Source organism: Zingiber officinale, chromosome 1A (genome assembly GCF_018446385.1).
Source record: "Zingiber officinale cultivar Zhangliang chromosome 1A, Zo_v1.1, whole genome shotgun sequence".
Taxonomy (NCBI): Eukaryota; Viridiplantae; Streptophyta; class Magnoliopsida; order Zingiberales; family Zingiberaceae; genus Zingiber; species Zingiber officinale.
This window is the reverse complement of record NC_055987.1, coordinates 128,176,025-128,194,318: the sequence shown is the minus strand read 5'-3', so window position 1 is coordinate 128,194,318 and position 18,294 is coordinate 128,176,025. Positions and strand designations below refer to the sequence as shown.

Below are 18,294 nucleotides of genomic sequence, written 5' to 3'. Positions count from 1 at the left end.
AAGGGTGAGGGTACGATTGCACGAGAGATTGTACTCAGAGTAAAATCCTAGTTTTAGGGGTTTACTGTAGCAGTACTGTAGCGACACTGCAATAGTACTGTAGCAGTCGACTGCATGTTTTAGCAGTCGACTGGTGCAGTCGACCGCGCAGTCGACTGGGTGCGAACAGAATGATTCTGTTCGTTCGATCAATGTGGATCAGTCGACTGCATGTTTTAGCAGTCGACTGCACCAGTCGACTGCAAGTTTTAGCAGTCGACTGGTATCAAGCCGTTGGGATGTAACGGTCGAATTTCCATAGAGGGTAGTCGATTGCATGTTTTGGTAGTCGACTGGTAGGCGGGGTTTTCAACCCGCGGCCTATATAACCAAAGCTTGGGAGCTTGGTTATAGTTGACGAAATTAGTGGTGGTAAACCCTAATTAGTAGTCTACTAGTCTCAAGAGTCTTGGTTGGTGTTGTGTGAGGTTTCTCCACCCACAAGGAGCGACGTGAGATAACCGGAGTTTGTCGGGGGCTAATCCACCGACGGATAGGGATCGCCCACCTCAAGGACATGCCGTGGAGTAGGAGCAAGCAATCTCCGAACCACGTTAAATGATTGTGTAACTTGGTTTGATTTCTTTCTTGTCTTTAGCTTTCTTTATATTAATATTAGTTTGTATTTCCGTTGCGCAAACCAACAAGTGTAGGAAGTGAGTATTTGGGGGTGTCGTCTATCCAACCCCCCTTCAAGCCGGCCACCGATCACCCAACACTAGTGTCTCGCCACTGCCTGGAAGTCAAAATATTGAAATAAAATGTTTAATTAACTTACTGATAAAGCATTGAGAGTAAATTATGTGCTAAAATATTTTTTTTGTCTAAAAACTGACTAAGTTAGAATTTTTCTTTTAATTATAAAATATTCTTGCTTAAAATATTTTTTACTAATTCTCAAAAATATTTTTGCAAAAACTTAAAATCTTTTTTAAACTTAGAATTTTTTTGAAAATGATTTTATTTTAAAACTTGAACTTTAACTTAGAAAATTTTCACTTAAAAATTATAACCCTATTTATTTGATGTGATCAAAGGGGAAGAGAGAAGACAAGTTTAGGGGGGAGTTTTAGAGGAATTAATATTTTTATTTTTTTAAGGGTTACAAATTCTATTTTTGCAATGTTTATGCTTTAAATGTTAGTTTAGTAAATTACTACTTATCTGTTTATTTCCCTAACTTTAACTTGGGTTGATGAACATTAAAAAGGGGGAGATTGTTAGACCCCATGGTTATTTTGATGTGATCAACCAAGTTAAGTTAGGTCCTATTTGTTATTTAATCCATGTGTCTAAGTGTGCAGGAGCTTAGGAGCACAGGAAGTCGAGCGGAAAACGCAGCTAGTGAGAAGGACGACACAAGAAGAGAGCTGACGAGCTCGGTGTGTCCGAAGGATGAAAGAGCTGCGGAGGAGTACACCGGTGGACGAGAAGAACGTGCGCGACATTCGACAGATGAGAAGCCGGGACGGAAGCCTGCTTGAGGAGAATGCCGGAAATTGGGTTCGGGTGGGCCCTATTTCGATTGGCCGAAATCACCCAAGTGATCGGAACTTCGGAAGAAGAAAAAAAAGAGAAGCTAGAAGCTATTTATATCATGCAGGTTGAAGGCGCCTCCAACGACATTGAGGGCGCCCTCAACATTGAAGGTGCCCTCAATAGCATTGAGGGTGACCTCAACATTGAAGGCACCCTCAATGCCATTGAAGGCGTCTTTGACCAGTCTACTTGACTGTTTCGACTTTGGATAAAGTTTTATCCAACACCTTGACTGGAGGTACCCTCAACCCCTTTGGAGGCACCCTCAAGGCTCAAGATAGAGTTTCCAAGAGCTATATAAAGGCCCCTGGACTTAGGAATTATTTATTCAACTCTGTATTTAATTCCTAGCAACTTGTAAGCTCTCTAAGTGTGTAAAAGACTTCTCCGCCTTCAGAGAAGGAGATTGATAGTGCGTTGTTCCACCGCCTTGGATTAACAACCCTCTTGATTGTAACCAAGTCAACTGCTGAATCTGTTGGTGCAGGAAGCATCCGACGATCGAACCTATGTTTTGATTATGTCAAAGGGTTCAAGTTAAGTTGTTTTGTTATATGATGTGCTTAAATGAGCTTTACAGGAAAGTCCTAAGTGTTCTTACGTATAAGTCTTAGCTGCGGTTAGGCAGGCGGAAAACCCTAGGGGGCTGGTAACCCTAGGTCCTAGGGGATGGTAATCCTAGGTGGTGAAAAACCCTAAGGGGGCGGTAACCTTAGGTCCTAAGGGTGGTAACCCTAGGTGGAGGAAAACCCTAAGGGGCGGCAACCTTAGGTTCTAGGGGGACGTAACCCTAGGTGGCAAAAAATCCTAGGGGGTGGTAATCCTAGGTCCTAGGAGGTGTTAACCCTAGACGAAAAATACAGTCGGTCTGGAGGACAAAACTGGCATCAGGTATGCTCTCCTGAGTGGATTAGGTGAGGACGCGTTCCCCGGAAGAGGGAACAGTAGGCGTCGGTTCGACCTAGGGTTTTCGGTTGGAAATCCAAAGTCAGAACCGGACAGTCCGATGACTGTCGATTACTTAATTTATTATATTTATATGGTGTTAACTTTTGTCTTGCAGGGTATGTTGTTGTGTTGTGAACTAACATATTTTGTAGGGACTAAAGTGCACATCTTACCTCGGATGAACAATACCCGAGGCACCCTCCATGGAGCTTGGAGGCGCCTCGGGTGTAAGGCAAGGTTGACTGCGAAGAGGAACTGGAGGCGCCTCCATGGGACTTGGAGGCACCTTGAATGCTTGCTTGAAGGCACCTTGGAGTGTTGATGGAGGCGCCTTCAGGCGGATAAGAGACAGGCAGCGAAGACTCATCGCAGCGCAGGAAGCGGGATAAACCTTAGCCTTTGAGGTGCCTCCATGAGGCATTAGAGGCGCCCTCAACAGTTAATAAAAGGCTGTCTCGACCAGCACTTGAGAAGATCAACAAAAAGGCTATCTTTCATCAACAAGCTGCTAACGAGACGTTCCGACAAAGCTACAACTCGACGCCGACGACCCGGAGCTTTCAAATTACTGTTTTCTCCGTCGTTGGTATAATTACTGCTTTTTCATTGTACTTAAAATTGTAATCATTTTACGAGATTATAGTTGTTGTCCAAAGTAAACGTTCAACGAACGTGGGCCTCGAAGTAGGAGTTGCTACAAGCTCCTAACCAAGTAAATCTTGGTGTTCTTATGTGTGATTGTTCTTTTATTATTTCCGCTGCGTTACTTCGTTAGTTTTAAATCGAACAAATTAACCACGAGCGCTATTCACCCCCCTCTCTCTCTAGCACTGTTTCGATCCAACACTCATGACCGGCTTCTTTGATGCACTAGAGCCTGATAGACCAAGCTATAACTCAGTGTCTTTGATGTAGCTCGCCACAATTTCCATTTCGTTTACTTTCTTCCAAATCTCGGTCAAAAACATCATGAATTCCCAAATTGCACCATGAATCAATCCAAAGCTTTAGCCTTGATCTCAAATTGTCACCGACTTACCTTATCTGTTTGTGCCGTTGGGCGGAGGCGAAGGGGATGATGGTGGAAACTTGTTGAGACGGAGATGAAAGAGGAGGGCTTAGAGACTAGATTTTTCTTAATAGAAAAATTAAATCACTTTGTAGTTTTTTTTTGTTTGGATGAACAGTGAAAGGAAGAGGGATACTATGAAAAAGAGAATGAGAAGAGATATGGGATTTGATGAATTCAAAAATGAGCTACATTTTGGATAATACGAAAAATCAAGTATACGATTTAGTAAAATATTGTAAAATGTACAAAAAAAAAAAAAAAAAAATTAATTAAAATTATTATTTAGAGAGCATTATTATATCAAATACTTTTTACTAATTTAATTAAAATCCCTTCAACTTAATTAAAAATCATTTGTAGTCATAGCTGTGATTTAATTAAGTTGAATATGTTTTAATTAAGTATGATTATTTTTATCAAATTAGTAAAATATATTTTTTAATAGTATTTATATATAATTGTTTTATTTAAATTAGAGTGAGTTTACTTTTATAGTAAATTTTGAAATAAAAGGTATTTTTAAATAAGAAATATTTTAAACAGCGTCCTTTTAATGAGCAATCCCTTTACTAATCCCACTTATAAAGTAGGTAGCTCAGTTAAACTCATGGCTCATCCAATTCGGCAACCTCATGCTGCGCACGTGCCGATGTCTCCGTGATGGGACGACTCGGCACACTCTAGTAAACCGATCGCTTCGAGCTCCTCCACCCGCTTCCTTCGTTAGGCGTCGATGGACGAGCCGCCGTATCGCCCGCCGATTTCCAGGTTTTTGTTTTTCAATCTACCGTCTTATTCTCATTTCGTTGCTTGATTCCTAGCTGTTTCTGTTTTCTCGGCGCATTTTTTTTTTTTTGATGCATCGAACGGGTTTCATGGATCTCTCTGCCCTTTTTTATAAAAATTGGGGAAACACCTCGCTGATCTTTTGTTTCTGCAGTACTTTTAGGTCATTTTGACCCTAGGTTTCGAAGGATGTAATTGCGGGTTAAATTAGGCTGGGAGAAGGGTGTTTTGGGCTTCGCCTGGTTGCGATTGTCTACAAAATTCATCTTTGATTGGGGAAAAAGAGTTGCGTCGATATATTTGGTTTCTGGATTCACCTTCAAGTAGTTGGCAAAGTCTGCAGCTATTCAGAGGTGCATAATTTTGTTTTAGCATTTTTATTGGAAGCCCTAGCGAGCGCTTGGTACTGAACGAAGATTTCATTTGAATGACAAGTGAAATCCATTATTTACATTCTCATATCGGAGGACTGGAATGAAGATGAAATCTTTTTCTATTTTGCAAAAATTGTTCTTCTATTTTTCTTTTGAGCCATTCATTCTTGGAGCCACAGTTGTAAAATTGAACTACAAAGTTAACCTGACTGAGCTCCATATGACTAGTTCAGTGGTCAGACTGGTGGATCAATTCATCGCACTGCATATTGACTCGGGCATAGCGAGACCAATCTAGGTCAATCAGTTAAATAGTAAACCTCTTAATTTTATTGATGAACTATACATTTGGGTAATGACAATGATGAATTCAAATCGTTGAAGCCGGGCTCTAGAGGGTGATAATGGTTGGCAACATGATTTGAAGAATTGAGGGATGGAGGGCTAGTGGTGTGAGAGATAAGACATGAGAGGAGTTTTGTAGGGTTTGTTCCATTGAATTTTATTTTTCATAAAAAGTGAAATAATTGATTACATTCGTGATGTTTTTTCTTTTTTTACAGATTATCTCATCTTTGTGTGTATGAAATTTATGTTTATTAGTATCATTTGATCTTGTCGTTGCGAAGAGGAAGGATCCTGATTTACAAAGATGGTTCTTAGATATTGTAGGTCTGTTTTCCAGTTTCCTAAGATACTGTTGTTCCACTCAATATTTTAGGAACAGCTCGTCGGTTGCATCGTTGAATTTTCCTCTACTAATGAATGAAATCATTAAGTTCTTGTTGAGGTAATTCTGCAATTGACTATTATTGGTTTATCAACCGTTAGGAACTGGCTCTAGTCCCAGTAGGAAACATGGCCTGAGTTAGTCTAAGTAGGATGGAATTCGAACGAGTTTGATCAGATCAACTGGGTTTTCCCAAAGTGATCCTGGTTCTGGGTTGAATGTGATGAGTGAGGGTGTTGAGTTGAACTAGTATGTTTCAGTCAGTAGTCTCAGGGGATAAAGGCTTGGGGTGTGATAATGGATTGAGATTGACAATGGAGCTTGGGGTAAATGGCATGATTTGTGGATCGAAGTGGAGTTAAGATAAGAGAGGTTACAGTTTATGATGCCCCAAAGTGAGGTTAACCCAGTTGCCTCGCATGTTGTGTGTTGTCCAAGATCCCCAAAATAGTTGCAGTCTTACTCCGTGAGAGTAAGTGCCCTTCGAATGACTTTATAGTAGGTATCGTTTGGCCACCGATTCGTTTTACTTGGTGGTTCTTTTACCCACTTTAGGTCCATTCGGTTAGAGTGCAAGTATCAAATAATTTTTGTGGAGGACAGATGAATCTGGAGTTCATCGCAGATACTGATTTTTTTTCCCCTTGTTACACTACTTTTGCGCTGTTCATGTTCCTTTTCAACTCCCACTCCAGCAAGGACATTTTCACTGATGACTTCAAGGTGAACAAGAAAAGAAAATTGCAGCATGATCTTGAGAACTCACCTTTGCCATTTCCTAAGCACAAGTTCAGTGATCAGTTCAGGAGCTGCGGTCCTTCAGGCACCAAAGAGACGAACGATGCATGTAACTGGATCAATGCGGCAGCTGCTAAGGAACCAATGGATTATGGATCAGAAGAACCGGGAGAGTCCCACCACGATAGTAACAGTGTGGATGAAGGCTACGACACTAGCCACACCACCATGACACTAGACATTGACGAAGCCGAGGAGCCATTTGAGAGAATGGATTCACCTTCCGTGTCTAGTTATTTGAAGAACAACATCAATCAAAATGACAACCTTGATTCTTTTGCCATCCAACATATTGAGGATGTCGAACAACTTGATCACGATGCCGAAAATGAAGATCTGCTAATCTATTCCAACGATGTGGCACCGCACGCATTCATAGTTTCATCGAGAAGATTGATAGATGGAAATGGTAACTAACTTGATCCTTGTTTGGCATTATGATTTCTGATGCGATATCAAGGAAATCTAACTGTTTCTTTTCTGTAGATGCTCGATCGAAGACAAAGAAACCAACAATCGATAAAGAATTCGAGCAATATTTTTCCATGCTGATGCTTTAACAAGGAGGATCGCCGGCAACCTATCACGTTTCTTTCTTGAATAAATATGTTATTGTAATCTTAAGGAGAGTGACACTGGCATCGTGATATTGTAGAAATTGATGCAGCCCGTGTAATTCCGGACGGGTAGTCACTTCCAATTAGAGGCCGTGTATTGGGTCGGAACGTCGAACCCCACCCGGGCCTATTTCTCTTATACACATGGTCATTGTCATTTCCAGTTTACAAAGGAAAACCGTTGAGGGATCTTCCCCGGCATTGACCTTAGGGATTCAAATCTTCTGTCCTTAATATCACATGTCCCCGTGTTCTACTCATCGCCCCCAACTCACTGTCAGCGATCTCCGACCGCTGCCTCGATCAATACTATAACTCTCGGGGAAGGTGAATTCAAGGGAATCGTCATCGGCACGATCGGCGTTGGAATTCAGTCGGATCTAAGTAAATTTTCTTCTACCGTCGATCTAAGCTCCTACTCTGATCCGGTCGGATTTCGACGTCGATCGTGCCGATGACGATCTCCTTGGGTTCACCTTTCCTAAGAATTATAGTATTGATCGAGGCGGCGGTCGAAGGCTGCTGACGGTAGATTGGGACGATGTGTGAGACACGGGGGATGGAGATTTGGGAACAGAGAATTTGATTTCCGACCTCAGACATCTCCTAACATCCTCACCAAGTGGGTTATTCTAAGTGATAGCTGACTAATGACTTGACAATGTAAGTGGGTTATTCTAAAGGTCATGCCTGGCTAATGACTCTGACAATGTCTGAAGTACGCTCCATCTCCACGCGCACAGCTAATCTATATGCGGTGCTTCACACGTGCGATCGCCTAAATGGAGCTCAGGGCATATGTGGCGGGCCAGGTTACAAACCCAATTTTTTTCAAAAAAAAAAAAATCCTGTTTCATAAATTCGTAAAGTTTCAATTAGAGATTATGGGAATGAAATGGGCCTTTCCGTTGAATCAATCGTCCCTGAAGGGCTAGATCGCAAAATTGAGACGCCAGCTTATGCATTTCAATTCCGTCGTGCTGTTGACTGGCTATTGGACGTCAGTCTCTGTGATTGGAGGTCTGTTCCATGTCCGGAGGTGAGATCCATCGCTTCCGGATCTGGTGGAGGCGGCGGTGGGGCCCGGAACGACGCGCCACCTTCAGCTGGCTCCTTGCTGCCGTCTTCGTCGTACTCTTCCTCGCCGCCGGTTCCCGGATCGGCGACAATGTTCTCAGCGGCCCGACGACGACGTCGTCCTCGTCTGCACCCCTCGTCGATCTCACCATAGTTCACAGCGCCGGGGCGAAGGGAGCTTGTAAGATTAAAGATCAATCTTTTACCATCCTAACTCTTTTTTTTTATTATTTTAATATAAAATTTATTATTTTGTTCGTCTGTTGTTGCAATCTGCTTTGCTCATGGTTCTTCAGTATGTTTGGATGGGAGTCCGCCCGCGTATCATCTCTTGAGAGGTTTCGGCTCTGGGTCAGACAAATGGCTCGTACACTTGGAGGTAATCAGTCTATATCTGATATCAAATTTTGTATACTAGAATTTATTTTCTTTTTTTTTTATATGCACTGGTGAGGAGGATTAATGCTATACAGACACGGCAGTTGGATCTTGTGTTGTTGATTAAGAGGTATATATTTTTCATAATGGTCTCTATCACTGTTTTGACAACTGTTGACCAGCATCAATTTGCAATCCACAGTCAATCAAGGTTGTAGTCCATGCAAGAAGTACATTTTTGGGCCTGTGAATTGGTAGGCTTCCACAAGGTCGTTGGTTTATCAGATGAGTTGTAGGATGGCTATGAACACTTCTAAGTCTAGAAAGAAAAATATTTTGTGATTTATTTTGAAGGGAAAAGTGGGGATAAATCTGAACAATTTGATGAAGGTGGGACTCAAACAGAGGACCTTAGTAACAATTGTGTTTTATGTCTAAAATTCACCACATATTCTATCTTTATTCTACTAAGTCTAAAACCTTTTCCTTCTAGTATTTCCCACTAAATTGCGGGAAACACTAAAAAGAAAAGGTTTTAGGCTTAATAAAATAAAAACAGAATATATAGAATTTAAGTTTAGCAATATTAGATATAATGAGATAATTGTTAAGATAGGAGATGATGAGTTGTCCTGAACCGGGAGTTTTAGATCTTTGGGATTATTTTTGCAAAATGATGGAGGGAATAGCGATTGAAAGAAAGTTTTACATAGAATACAAATAGGAGAGTTGAAATGGAGGAGAACGTCGGATGTTTTATGTGACTGTAAAGTATCTCTAAAACTTAAAGGAAAATTCTACAAAATCGCAGTTAGACCTGCTATATCATATGGAGTTGAATGTTAGGCTATGACTCGAGCACATGAGCAACAGATGAGAGTTGCAGAGATGAGAATATTAAGGTGGATGTGTGGACATACGAGAATGAACAGAATAAGGAATAAGAGCATTAGAGAAAGTCGGAAGTTCATCTATTGAGGGAAAACTCTGAGAGAGATGTTTAAGATGGTACGGGCATGTACTTAGACGACCAATAAATGCTCTAGTTAGGCGATGTGAAACTATGACAAACACGCATATCAAATGAGGAAGAAGAAGATCAAAAAAGACTTGGTTAGTAACAATAAAACAAGATAAAATTTATTTGAATATAGATAATAATATAGTAGGAGATAGAGCTCAATGGTATAAAAGGATCCATATAACCGACCCCATCTAGTGGGATAAGGCTTGGTTGTTGTTGTTGTCGTCTAAAATTCACCGTAGAGGTGTAGTTTTCATTTGCAACTTATGTAAGCAACAATATAATAATTCCTCTTGGTTTGCAGTAATCAAGGTTTCATTACATGCTGCTTTTGGCAATCCCTAGCATGGTACAAGTTTAAGTATTCCAACTGTGACACCAGAAATCAACACAAATGTAAAACACACCAGTTTTCTTAGTAGCAGAATCTAATTTCCCATAAGGGAAGTTGCAGTTCCCACTCAACTAGAGCTACCTAATTTAACATGAATTCATTTATTATTTACTTGCCAATTGAATCCATCTATTAAAAAAAGGACAGTCCCGTGCACAAAGCTCCCGCTATGCGGGGTCTCGGGGAAAGATTCATTGTACGCAGCCGTATCCTACTTTTTACAAGAGGTTGTTTCCAGTGAATCCATCTATTCCAATACTAAAATTGGTAAATGTAATCTTGGCCATCCTTATGTTTAGACTGAATTGCTCAAATTTTATGTTTTACCATACTTAACATAACATGAGATAGAGTGTGACCCTGCTCAACTCTGGTTAAAAGGGGCCATGACCATGTTATTAATTGCAAAATAATATTGAATTCCAACCTTGTTTATTTGTTCAGTCTTCACTTGGTTTCTTATTCAGATTGATGTTGTATTCTAGGGTGGAGGTTGGTGTCAGTCTTTGGATTCTTGTTCTTTCAGGAAATCCACACCACTAGGTTCATCATACTACATGGAACGGCAGGTTCCCTTTATGGGCATTCTGAGTAACATTCCATCACAAAATCCTGGTAAATGCTGATGAATTTTTTAAAAATGGTTTAATTTTATGATTATGTGAATTGTGAATTTATTTAATCGTGTTTTTATCCCTCTGTTCATACCTTCATATAAGCAGGATAAACCACTTCTTTCAGCTGCAATATTTGTTTATAAATGCATATATTGAGAGCTTCATTATAGTGTGGTCATCCTTGTATTGTATGTGTAGTTTGTAAAACCGATTATTGGCGTACCATTGATGAGCATTGTTTGAGAAAGTGATCTATGCAACCACATATGAAGCTACATATGAATTATCTATTGTCTCACCACATTGTGTGTGCCATTTATTTAATATTGATCATTCTCAGTTGAATTATTAGTGCATTGCAATTCAATGTCTCTAGGATTAAACTGGATTACATGATTATCCATCTAGTTTGGCTTTAAACCAATCTAAATAAAAAAAAAAAAAAAACTAAGAAAATGAGAACGGAAGAGTTTTCATAGGTGAAAGGGATGGAATGACATATGGCTTGATGGGGCATTTAGCTTTACAAACTTTGAGAGTTAACGAACTATCTCAACCAAAAAGCTCCATATTCATTTGGCCAGATGAAAAGAGTGAAAGATATGATGAATACGATGAACTAGATGTAATTATATTTCCTGAAGAACATTGTCAAACTTGCACATTTTTTTACCACTTTTTTTAATGTATATTTTGAATTATCATTGCATGTTTTGATTATTGATGTGTTAGAAATTTGTGGATTTACATCTTCTATTAATCATTATGTGAATAATCAATTGATTATGATAAAGAATTCTCATCCCTTTTTGTATTACTTTAGCTTTTTGTGGACGCAAGAAGGCCAATGGCCTGTCTGCATATTGTATATAAGGTATATGGAGGTAAGCCCCATTTGGTGAAAGGTCTCCAACCCAGTACCTTGGGTACAAGTTCAATGGTCTTTACCAACTTGGTAGTGGGCACCTTCCAATGCTACTTTAAGATGATGGTCATTTTCTTTCTACGACCTTCAAATTCAAGTAACTGTTGACTTTGCTTGCCTGTTTCAGATTTTTATAACTGGAACAAAGTCAAAGTACGGTACTGTGATGGTGCCTCATTTTCTGGGTATAGAGAAAATGAGGTGCAGGTATATCCGTTGCAAAACATATCATTACTGATATATGGGTTTAAACTACCTAGATTTCAAATATTTGGATAGTAAATTGCATATTGTTAGTTCTTACATTTAATTTTTTTTACAGGATGGAACAAAACTTTTCTTTAGAGGACAACGTATATGGGAAACAATTATGGACGAACTCTTACAGAAAGGACTTGCAAATGCTAAACAGGTCATATTTGAGCTATACTTTCAATTAAATTGATACACACACACCAATTATACTGCATATATTCTTATGTTGTTGCGTATATGTATACTTTCACATATACTCAATACATTTTTAACAAATTATGCCATTCAAACAGTCGGCTTATTTTATGTGGTGATTTTAGTTTTACTAATTTCTATGTATCATTTGAATGTTTTCGAGAGACATACATGTTGGGCTGGAGGCATTGCTATGACATCCTTTTCCACTTTGTAGGCTCTCCTCACAGGATGTTCTGCTGGTGGTCTTGCTACTTTTATTCATTGCGATGATTTTCAAGCCCTTCTTCCTAATGTGGCTACTGTCAAATGTTTTGCAGATGGTGGTTTTTTTCTCAATGAGTACGTTGAATTAAACATTCCTTCTATAATGTCTGGGAGAATTGTTTTTTTCTTCATAATCCTGTACACATTTAGTTCCTAAAAGTGTAAATTGAAGAAAAAGTCTCTTTGGTTGAAGTTGATCTTGTGAATTTTTTTTTTAATTAAACAATTGATCAATCTGTATCAGATATCAACTCTGAATGTTAGAGTAGAAGTGTTGCTTGGAGTATTGGTATTCAACATGGATGCTCAACATGTTATTTTCCAGTTGATTTGTTGTCAGCACTCAGCATCCTAAGAAATTTGAGTTACAGAGCAGCAAAATACTTTGGAGAGAAGACCAATTTTCTTCTTTTAATGAAGATTAGTAATGGCTACATTTTAATGCATCATTAATTCAGTTACGTGTCATAATGAAAAAGAAATAAAGAAAAGATCTGCTCAGTAATATTTTCCTAAGGATGATTAATACATGCATATTAGCTGAAGATGAAACAAATATATACTTCTCTAATATTGTTTGAACTTGGCTCAAGATGATTAATGCTTGCAAAAGATCAGATCTTGTACTTTTGATAAGCATCAAACATGCCTTATTTGAGAGAAACTTTTTAAATATATCGTTGTATTTTATTGCAGGAAGGATATATCTGGGAGAAGGTCCATTAAGTCATTTTATAGCAATGTGGTCCAACTTCAGGTTTGTTCTTCTAGCTTCAACACTTTATTTGCTCACTTAAAGTTTTCTCTGGTCTCCACTTTGAGGAAATTGTTTCTGTTAATTTGTTGGTATATGTGTTGTTTTCTCATTTTTTTTTTCCTCTAGCTGTTCCAGTATTTTCCTTAAAAGAAAAACAATACTTCAGGAAAAAGGTGACAAAGGATTTATTGAACATGTAGATAAACAAACTGTTATGTGATCCATCAACTCTATAGTAGACTGCCTGGATGCACCATCCATCCAAGCTTGCATGCACATTGCTGGCCCTGGGGCTATGGTGCAATGGAAGGGTGCTAAGTTATTACCTAAGCATCCGCGGTTAGATCCCCATCTATGGCGCATTTATAAGGATTATTCCACCAAATGAGGTGCACAACCACAGGATGTTGGGCTTCTGCGCACCCGCCGTGAGCGCTTCCCGATTTATCATAACTGCCGATGGGAAACTTCCATGGGGCCGGGCCGGTCGCCCTAGGTTTGGTGTTACCTAGTTCAACATTTTTTTTTAGCATGCACATTACTGAATGAATTCCTTGTTACATTTTTTTGAAGGCAGAACACTCAATAACTGCAGTAACAATAATACAATGCACCGGATATCTTAGAAACTGACACAGTGGTTTATACACTTTATAGAATCACTAATTCATCTAAATGACAATCTGGAATACCAGTCAATTTTTCCCTAGCAAATCCAAACTAATGGTGTCTGGGGAAAAGTTCAAGGAAAGAAAATGAATATGAGGATCTCATGGATTGAAATATGTTAGGAGAGAGACATGAGATCAATAAAACTGTTTTATAACTTTTCCATTTTGTTGTTTATGATCCTTTACATCCCTAGTATTCATTTGTTGTTGTTTCCTTTTCCAGGATGTAGGAAATAGATTTCCAGATTGTGTCTCTAGGACGGAACCATCTCAGGCAGGTGATTGTAATTATCTACCATTCCACTAGTTTGTAGATACGATTTTATACTTGCTAATCTCCAGTATTATTAAGTCCCATGCTTTTGAACCATTGTATACTTGTTTGCAGTGTTTCTTTGCAGAGGAGATTATTAAGAATGTGAAGACACCATTTTTCATCCTCAATCCGACATATGACTTCTGGCAGGTATCTCCATATCCATCACGCTTTCTTCCCTTCCTACCAACAAGTAACATGTTGCAATTTAATAGGCATTGATTTAACCAAAATGACAGATACAACACATATTGGTGCCAGCTGAATCAGATCCTGAGCATGCATGGCTAAGATGCAAGCTGAACATTCGACATTGTGATTCCAACCAGCTAAAAACACTGCAAGGTCACTGCATATTGTAGTTTCTCTCATATTCTTGGATCCTTCTTTTCCTCTCAAATTTACTTGGTTTCAGCTTCTTGCTTGGCTAAATAGCTTGGAAATGTTTTTATTCAAGCAGGATTTAGGGATGCCATGCTCAGTTCCTTGAGTGAGTTTAAGCAGAAGAAAAATGGAGGAATGTTTATTAATTCCTGCTTTGTCCACTGTCAATCTCTCTACAATCAAACATGGCATTCACCAAATTCACCACGTATTAACAATAAGGTAATGACGGTCAGTCTCTTACGATGCTCCGCCTAAAGTTGTGTTTTTTTTATCCAAGATTAGGGAGCTGTAGTTAATAGTAATATAACCAGCCATTTAATGGTTCTAGGAGAAAGACTAAAAGATGATCACTTATAAAAGATGTTGCTACAAGACTTTGCAATTATAGTCTTGAATTTAACCAGGAGTCTTATTGATGATAAACAAGGATCGATGCCTGAGGAGTATAAATGATAAATTGAAAATCTATAACTATGTTGTAATTTGGATAGATTGCCTATATGATCACTTTCCATCTGTTAAAGAAAGTATGTCATTCTCAATCTCCTAGATGCATGGATAGTGTTTTTTTTTTAAATGTAAATTCTTGCTTTATAGCAAATATCCTATTTAACTTGATCAAACATCTGATCTGATGAGTAACTTAATGTGGATTACATCTTGAGCAGACAATCTCCGAGGCTGTGGGAGACTGGTTCTTCGATCGAAAAGAAACGAAAGAAATCGACTGCCCGTACCCTTGCAATCCTACATGTTACCATATGAATCTTTCTCAACTTTCCAAGTCGTAGGTTTTGCTGCTAATTGTTGAATGCTTGTTATTTCGGTGAATCTCGATTCACTGCCTTGGCGTGTTTGATTTTCCCTCTTCTTTTTGTCAGTGCATCAACTACCGCTATGTAATGGTGACGTCTCTAGTGTATGCTAATAAAATTACGATAATCATCCAAGTTATTGTCTCTGTTTTGTGATGCTCTCCATAGTTCATAATTGGCTTCTTCTCCTCATGCAAAGAGTGTTATGTCAGGATAAATGTTTCTCTTGATTTATTCCTTTGGAGATAGTATAGAGTCATTCTAGAGGGACCGCATTTCTCATGATTCATCCCTTTTCAGATAGTATAGAGTCGTTCTAGAGGTGCTGTTAAGATGACTACACATTTTTCCTTCAATAACGAGCTTCTTCACATTCAAAAGCACAAGTTTCTTAAAGATAATCGTATTAGAATTGCAATACCTCATATATGAACTAAAGGATATATTTATAGTAGGATTTAACTTCTATCAATCTCTAAAACTCAATACAAATCGAAATAATAGCACATGAATGACTTATCTGAATCAATCGTAAAGGCTAATGCTTTTTACTTATTGTTGGAGTTCCTGTTATTGTGGAAAAGTTTTTTTACAGGAGTGGGCGACGACAAATCTTAGCTTTCTCTTGATGAGGAAGAAAAGAGGTTGAAGAGACTCTAGAACATTGCTCTAATTCATGAGTCTCATCCTTTATATACCAAACTCATCTTATAGGGGCTATCCTTCTTAAAGTCTATCCATCATTAACAATCCATCAATGTTAATGAACCGAGTTTTGGATCTACACATTGAATCCACATCCATTTAATTCAAACCCTCATTATATTCAATGAAGCATTAGATCACTTAATTGGGTTTAGTCATTTCAATGGCAATTAATTGTGTGTGTTAATCAAGTGTGAGCCCAATCTTATGGAAATTAAATCCATCCATGTGGACTCAATTGGATCTAGTCCACCCATGTGAACTTAATCCTATAATCTCCCACTTAGGCTATACTTGATTCCTGATACACCACACAACTCCTATGTTGAACTCAACATGTCAAACTTTATGGGTTAAATACCCCTTTAAATAATCTCATCTATTAAATTAATTAGTACAAGACTAAAGAAGTTATAACTACTATAACTGTAACAAGGATCAATAGTAATCACAGTACTGTTGGACCGCTGGTAGTCCAGAAGCAGTGGAGGTGAACTGGCTGTTAAGAAAAAACCTTCCTCGACTTATAACTCAGATTAAAAAAATAAACGAACAACAAAAAAAAATGAGGTTAAAAAAGTTACTTGGTTACAACTAGGGAGGTTGTTAATCCAAGGCAAATAAACACACTAAAGATCTCCTTCTTTGAAGGCAGAGAAGCTTCTTACACTCGTTAGAAGCTCAGAAAGTAGTTAGGAAATGAATACAGAGGTTGTTGCATATTTCCTAGGTCCAGGGGTCTTTTTATAACCCCTGGGAAAAGTTATTCGTGGCTGGAAGGCGCCTCTAGCGAGGCGCCAAAGGATAAAGCTTTATCTTTTGGCAACGATTAAACTCATCCTGGTCGAAGGTGCCTTCCATAAGGCTGGAAGGCACCTTCGTACCGTTCATCAAAGGCGCCTTCCAGCCATGGAAGACACCTTCCATAATGAAGGTGTGGAGGCACCTTCAATTCCCTTTGAAGGCACCTCCAACAGTGTTTTCAGCCTCCTTTTGCTCTTCTGCTGCTATGATCGTCTGAGTGATCGCGGCGATATAGAATAGGGCTCACCCGGACCCATTTTCCAACCTTCTCCTCGAGTAGGTTTCTGCTCCGGCTTCTCGTCCCTCGAAACGTCGCGCACGTCCTTCTCATCCACCGGTATACTCTTCCACAACACCTCGTCCCTCGGATGCATTGAGCCCGTCGGCTCCCTTCCAGTGCCATTCTTCTCGCTAGCTGCGTCTTCCGCTCGACTTTCTGTGCTCCTAAGCTCCTGCACACTTAGACACAGGGTTAAGCACCAACAGGACTTAACCTGACTTAGTTGATCACATCAAAACTACCACGGGGTACCAGCAATCTCCCCCTTTTTGATGTGATCAAATCCAAGTTAAGTTAGGGCAATTAAAAAATTTCTAATTTTTACAAGTAAAAAAATTTGCAAGTAAGAAAATTTTTTTAAGTAAAATTTGCTAGAAAAACTTTATAAAAGAAAAAAAAAATCAAATAAAATTTTTTTAACCTTTTTGTAAGAAAAAAAAAATTACAAGTACCCTCTAGACTTATTCTTCCCTACTTCCCCTTTTGATCACATTAAAAATGGGGTTCATTTAAAAATCTAAGAGTAAAAATAATAAAACCAGTGAAAAAAATTTCTAACTATTTTAAAAAGATAAGAATTAATTAAAAAATATTTAATTAATTTTTTTTTAGAAAATTAAGGCTTTTTTTATAATTTCTAAATGTTTAACAGTTAATCAATTAAATATTTATTTCAATAATTTACTTCCAGGCTATGGCAAAGCACTGGGGCTTCTTAGATATTGGAACAATAACTACTTTCTAAACAAAGACTCTTAAAGAAATTTAATATTTAATTTACTCTGAAAGTCATAATTTAAAAACATTTAATCTAAATATGATTTTGGAACACAATATAGGTTCTTTCCTACTGGGTTAATTAAAAATTTTTTAGGTATATATTTCTGTAAAATTTTCGTAATCTGGCCCTTATGGTATTTAAGGTACCAATTCAATCCACTATATTTTCTAATATATTGAATATTTGAGCATGCACGATTTTTTAAATTTTCTATTTTATTTTTCAAACTTTCATTTTCATTTTTTATTTTACCATAGTCTTCTAATAGACAAGATTTAGCTAGAGTTTACTTTAATTCTTTAACTTCTTTTTCTAATTTACAACAATTCTTTGTTAATAATTTAACAAACTGAAATAATTTATCAGGAGGAAGAGACCGTACCTGACTTACCTAGTCAATCCCGTGATCCGAAGCCCCCCTGAAGTACTACTTTCTTCCGATGTTGCTCTCCTTTCATCGATGCTTTCGATGCTCATTTCAGACGAGCTTGCTTCATCTCCTTCTTCTTGGTGGCTTGCCACTAGCGCAAGTCCGACGATGACTTCAATTTCTAATTCGGACGACGTTTCATCCCACGCCGCCTTCATATTCTTGTACTTGTTCGCTTGGGTCGGCTTCTTGTTCTTGCTCTTGTCCTTGTCTTTCAATTTAGGGCAGTTATCTTTCACATGCCCTTCTTTATTGCAGTGGTAGCATCTTATCCTTCTTTTTCTACTCTACACTTGACTAAATCTTTTAGTTT

General features: G+C 38.4%; 1 protein-coding gene across 3 annotated transcripts; it reads left to right on the top strand.

Annotated features, from left to right (window-relative positions):
* The first annotated feature begins 4,201 nt into the window (after window positions 1–4,201).
* LOC122032052 (pectin acetylesterase 5-like) lies at window positions 4,202–15,116 on the top strand. 3 transcript variants are annotated; one of them, XM_042591307.1, is made up of 15 exons: window positions 4,202–4,366; window positions 6,184–6,695; window positions 6,773–7,715; window positions 7,833–8,161; window positions 8,277–8,359; window positions 10,262–10,391; window positions 11,446–11,525; window positions 11,641–11,730; window positions 11,986–12,110; window positions 12,732–12,792; window positions 13,687–13,737; window positions 13,852–13,929; window positions 14,019–14,124; window positions 14,240–14,385; window positions 14,835–15,116. In XM_042591307.1, exons 4-15 carry the CDS (start codon window positions 7,933–7,935, stop codon window positions 14,955–14,957), a joined length of 1,302 nt encoding a protein of 433 aa, XP_042447241.1. In that variant the 5' UTR covers window positions 4,202–4,366; window positions 6,184–6,695; window positions 6,773–7,715; window positions 7,833–7,932; the 3' UTR covers window positions 14,958–15,116. The 3 variants fall into 3 exon arrangements, with proteins under 3 accessions (XP_042447241.1, XP_042447252.1, XP_042447248.1); XM_042591318.1 differs by having other exon boundaries at window positions 6,773–8,161; window positions 11,446–11,519; XM_042591314.1 differs by having other exon boundaries at window positions 4,539–6,695; window positions 6,773–8,161.
* The last annotated feature ends 3,178 nt before the right edge of the window (window positions 15,117–18,294 follow it).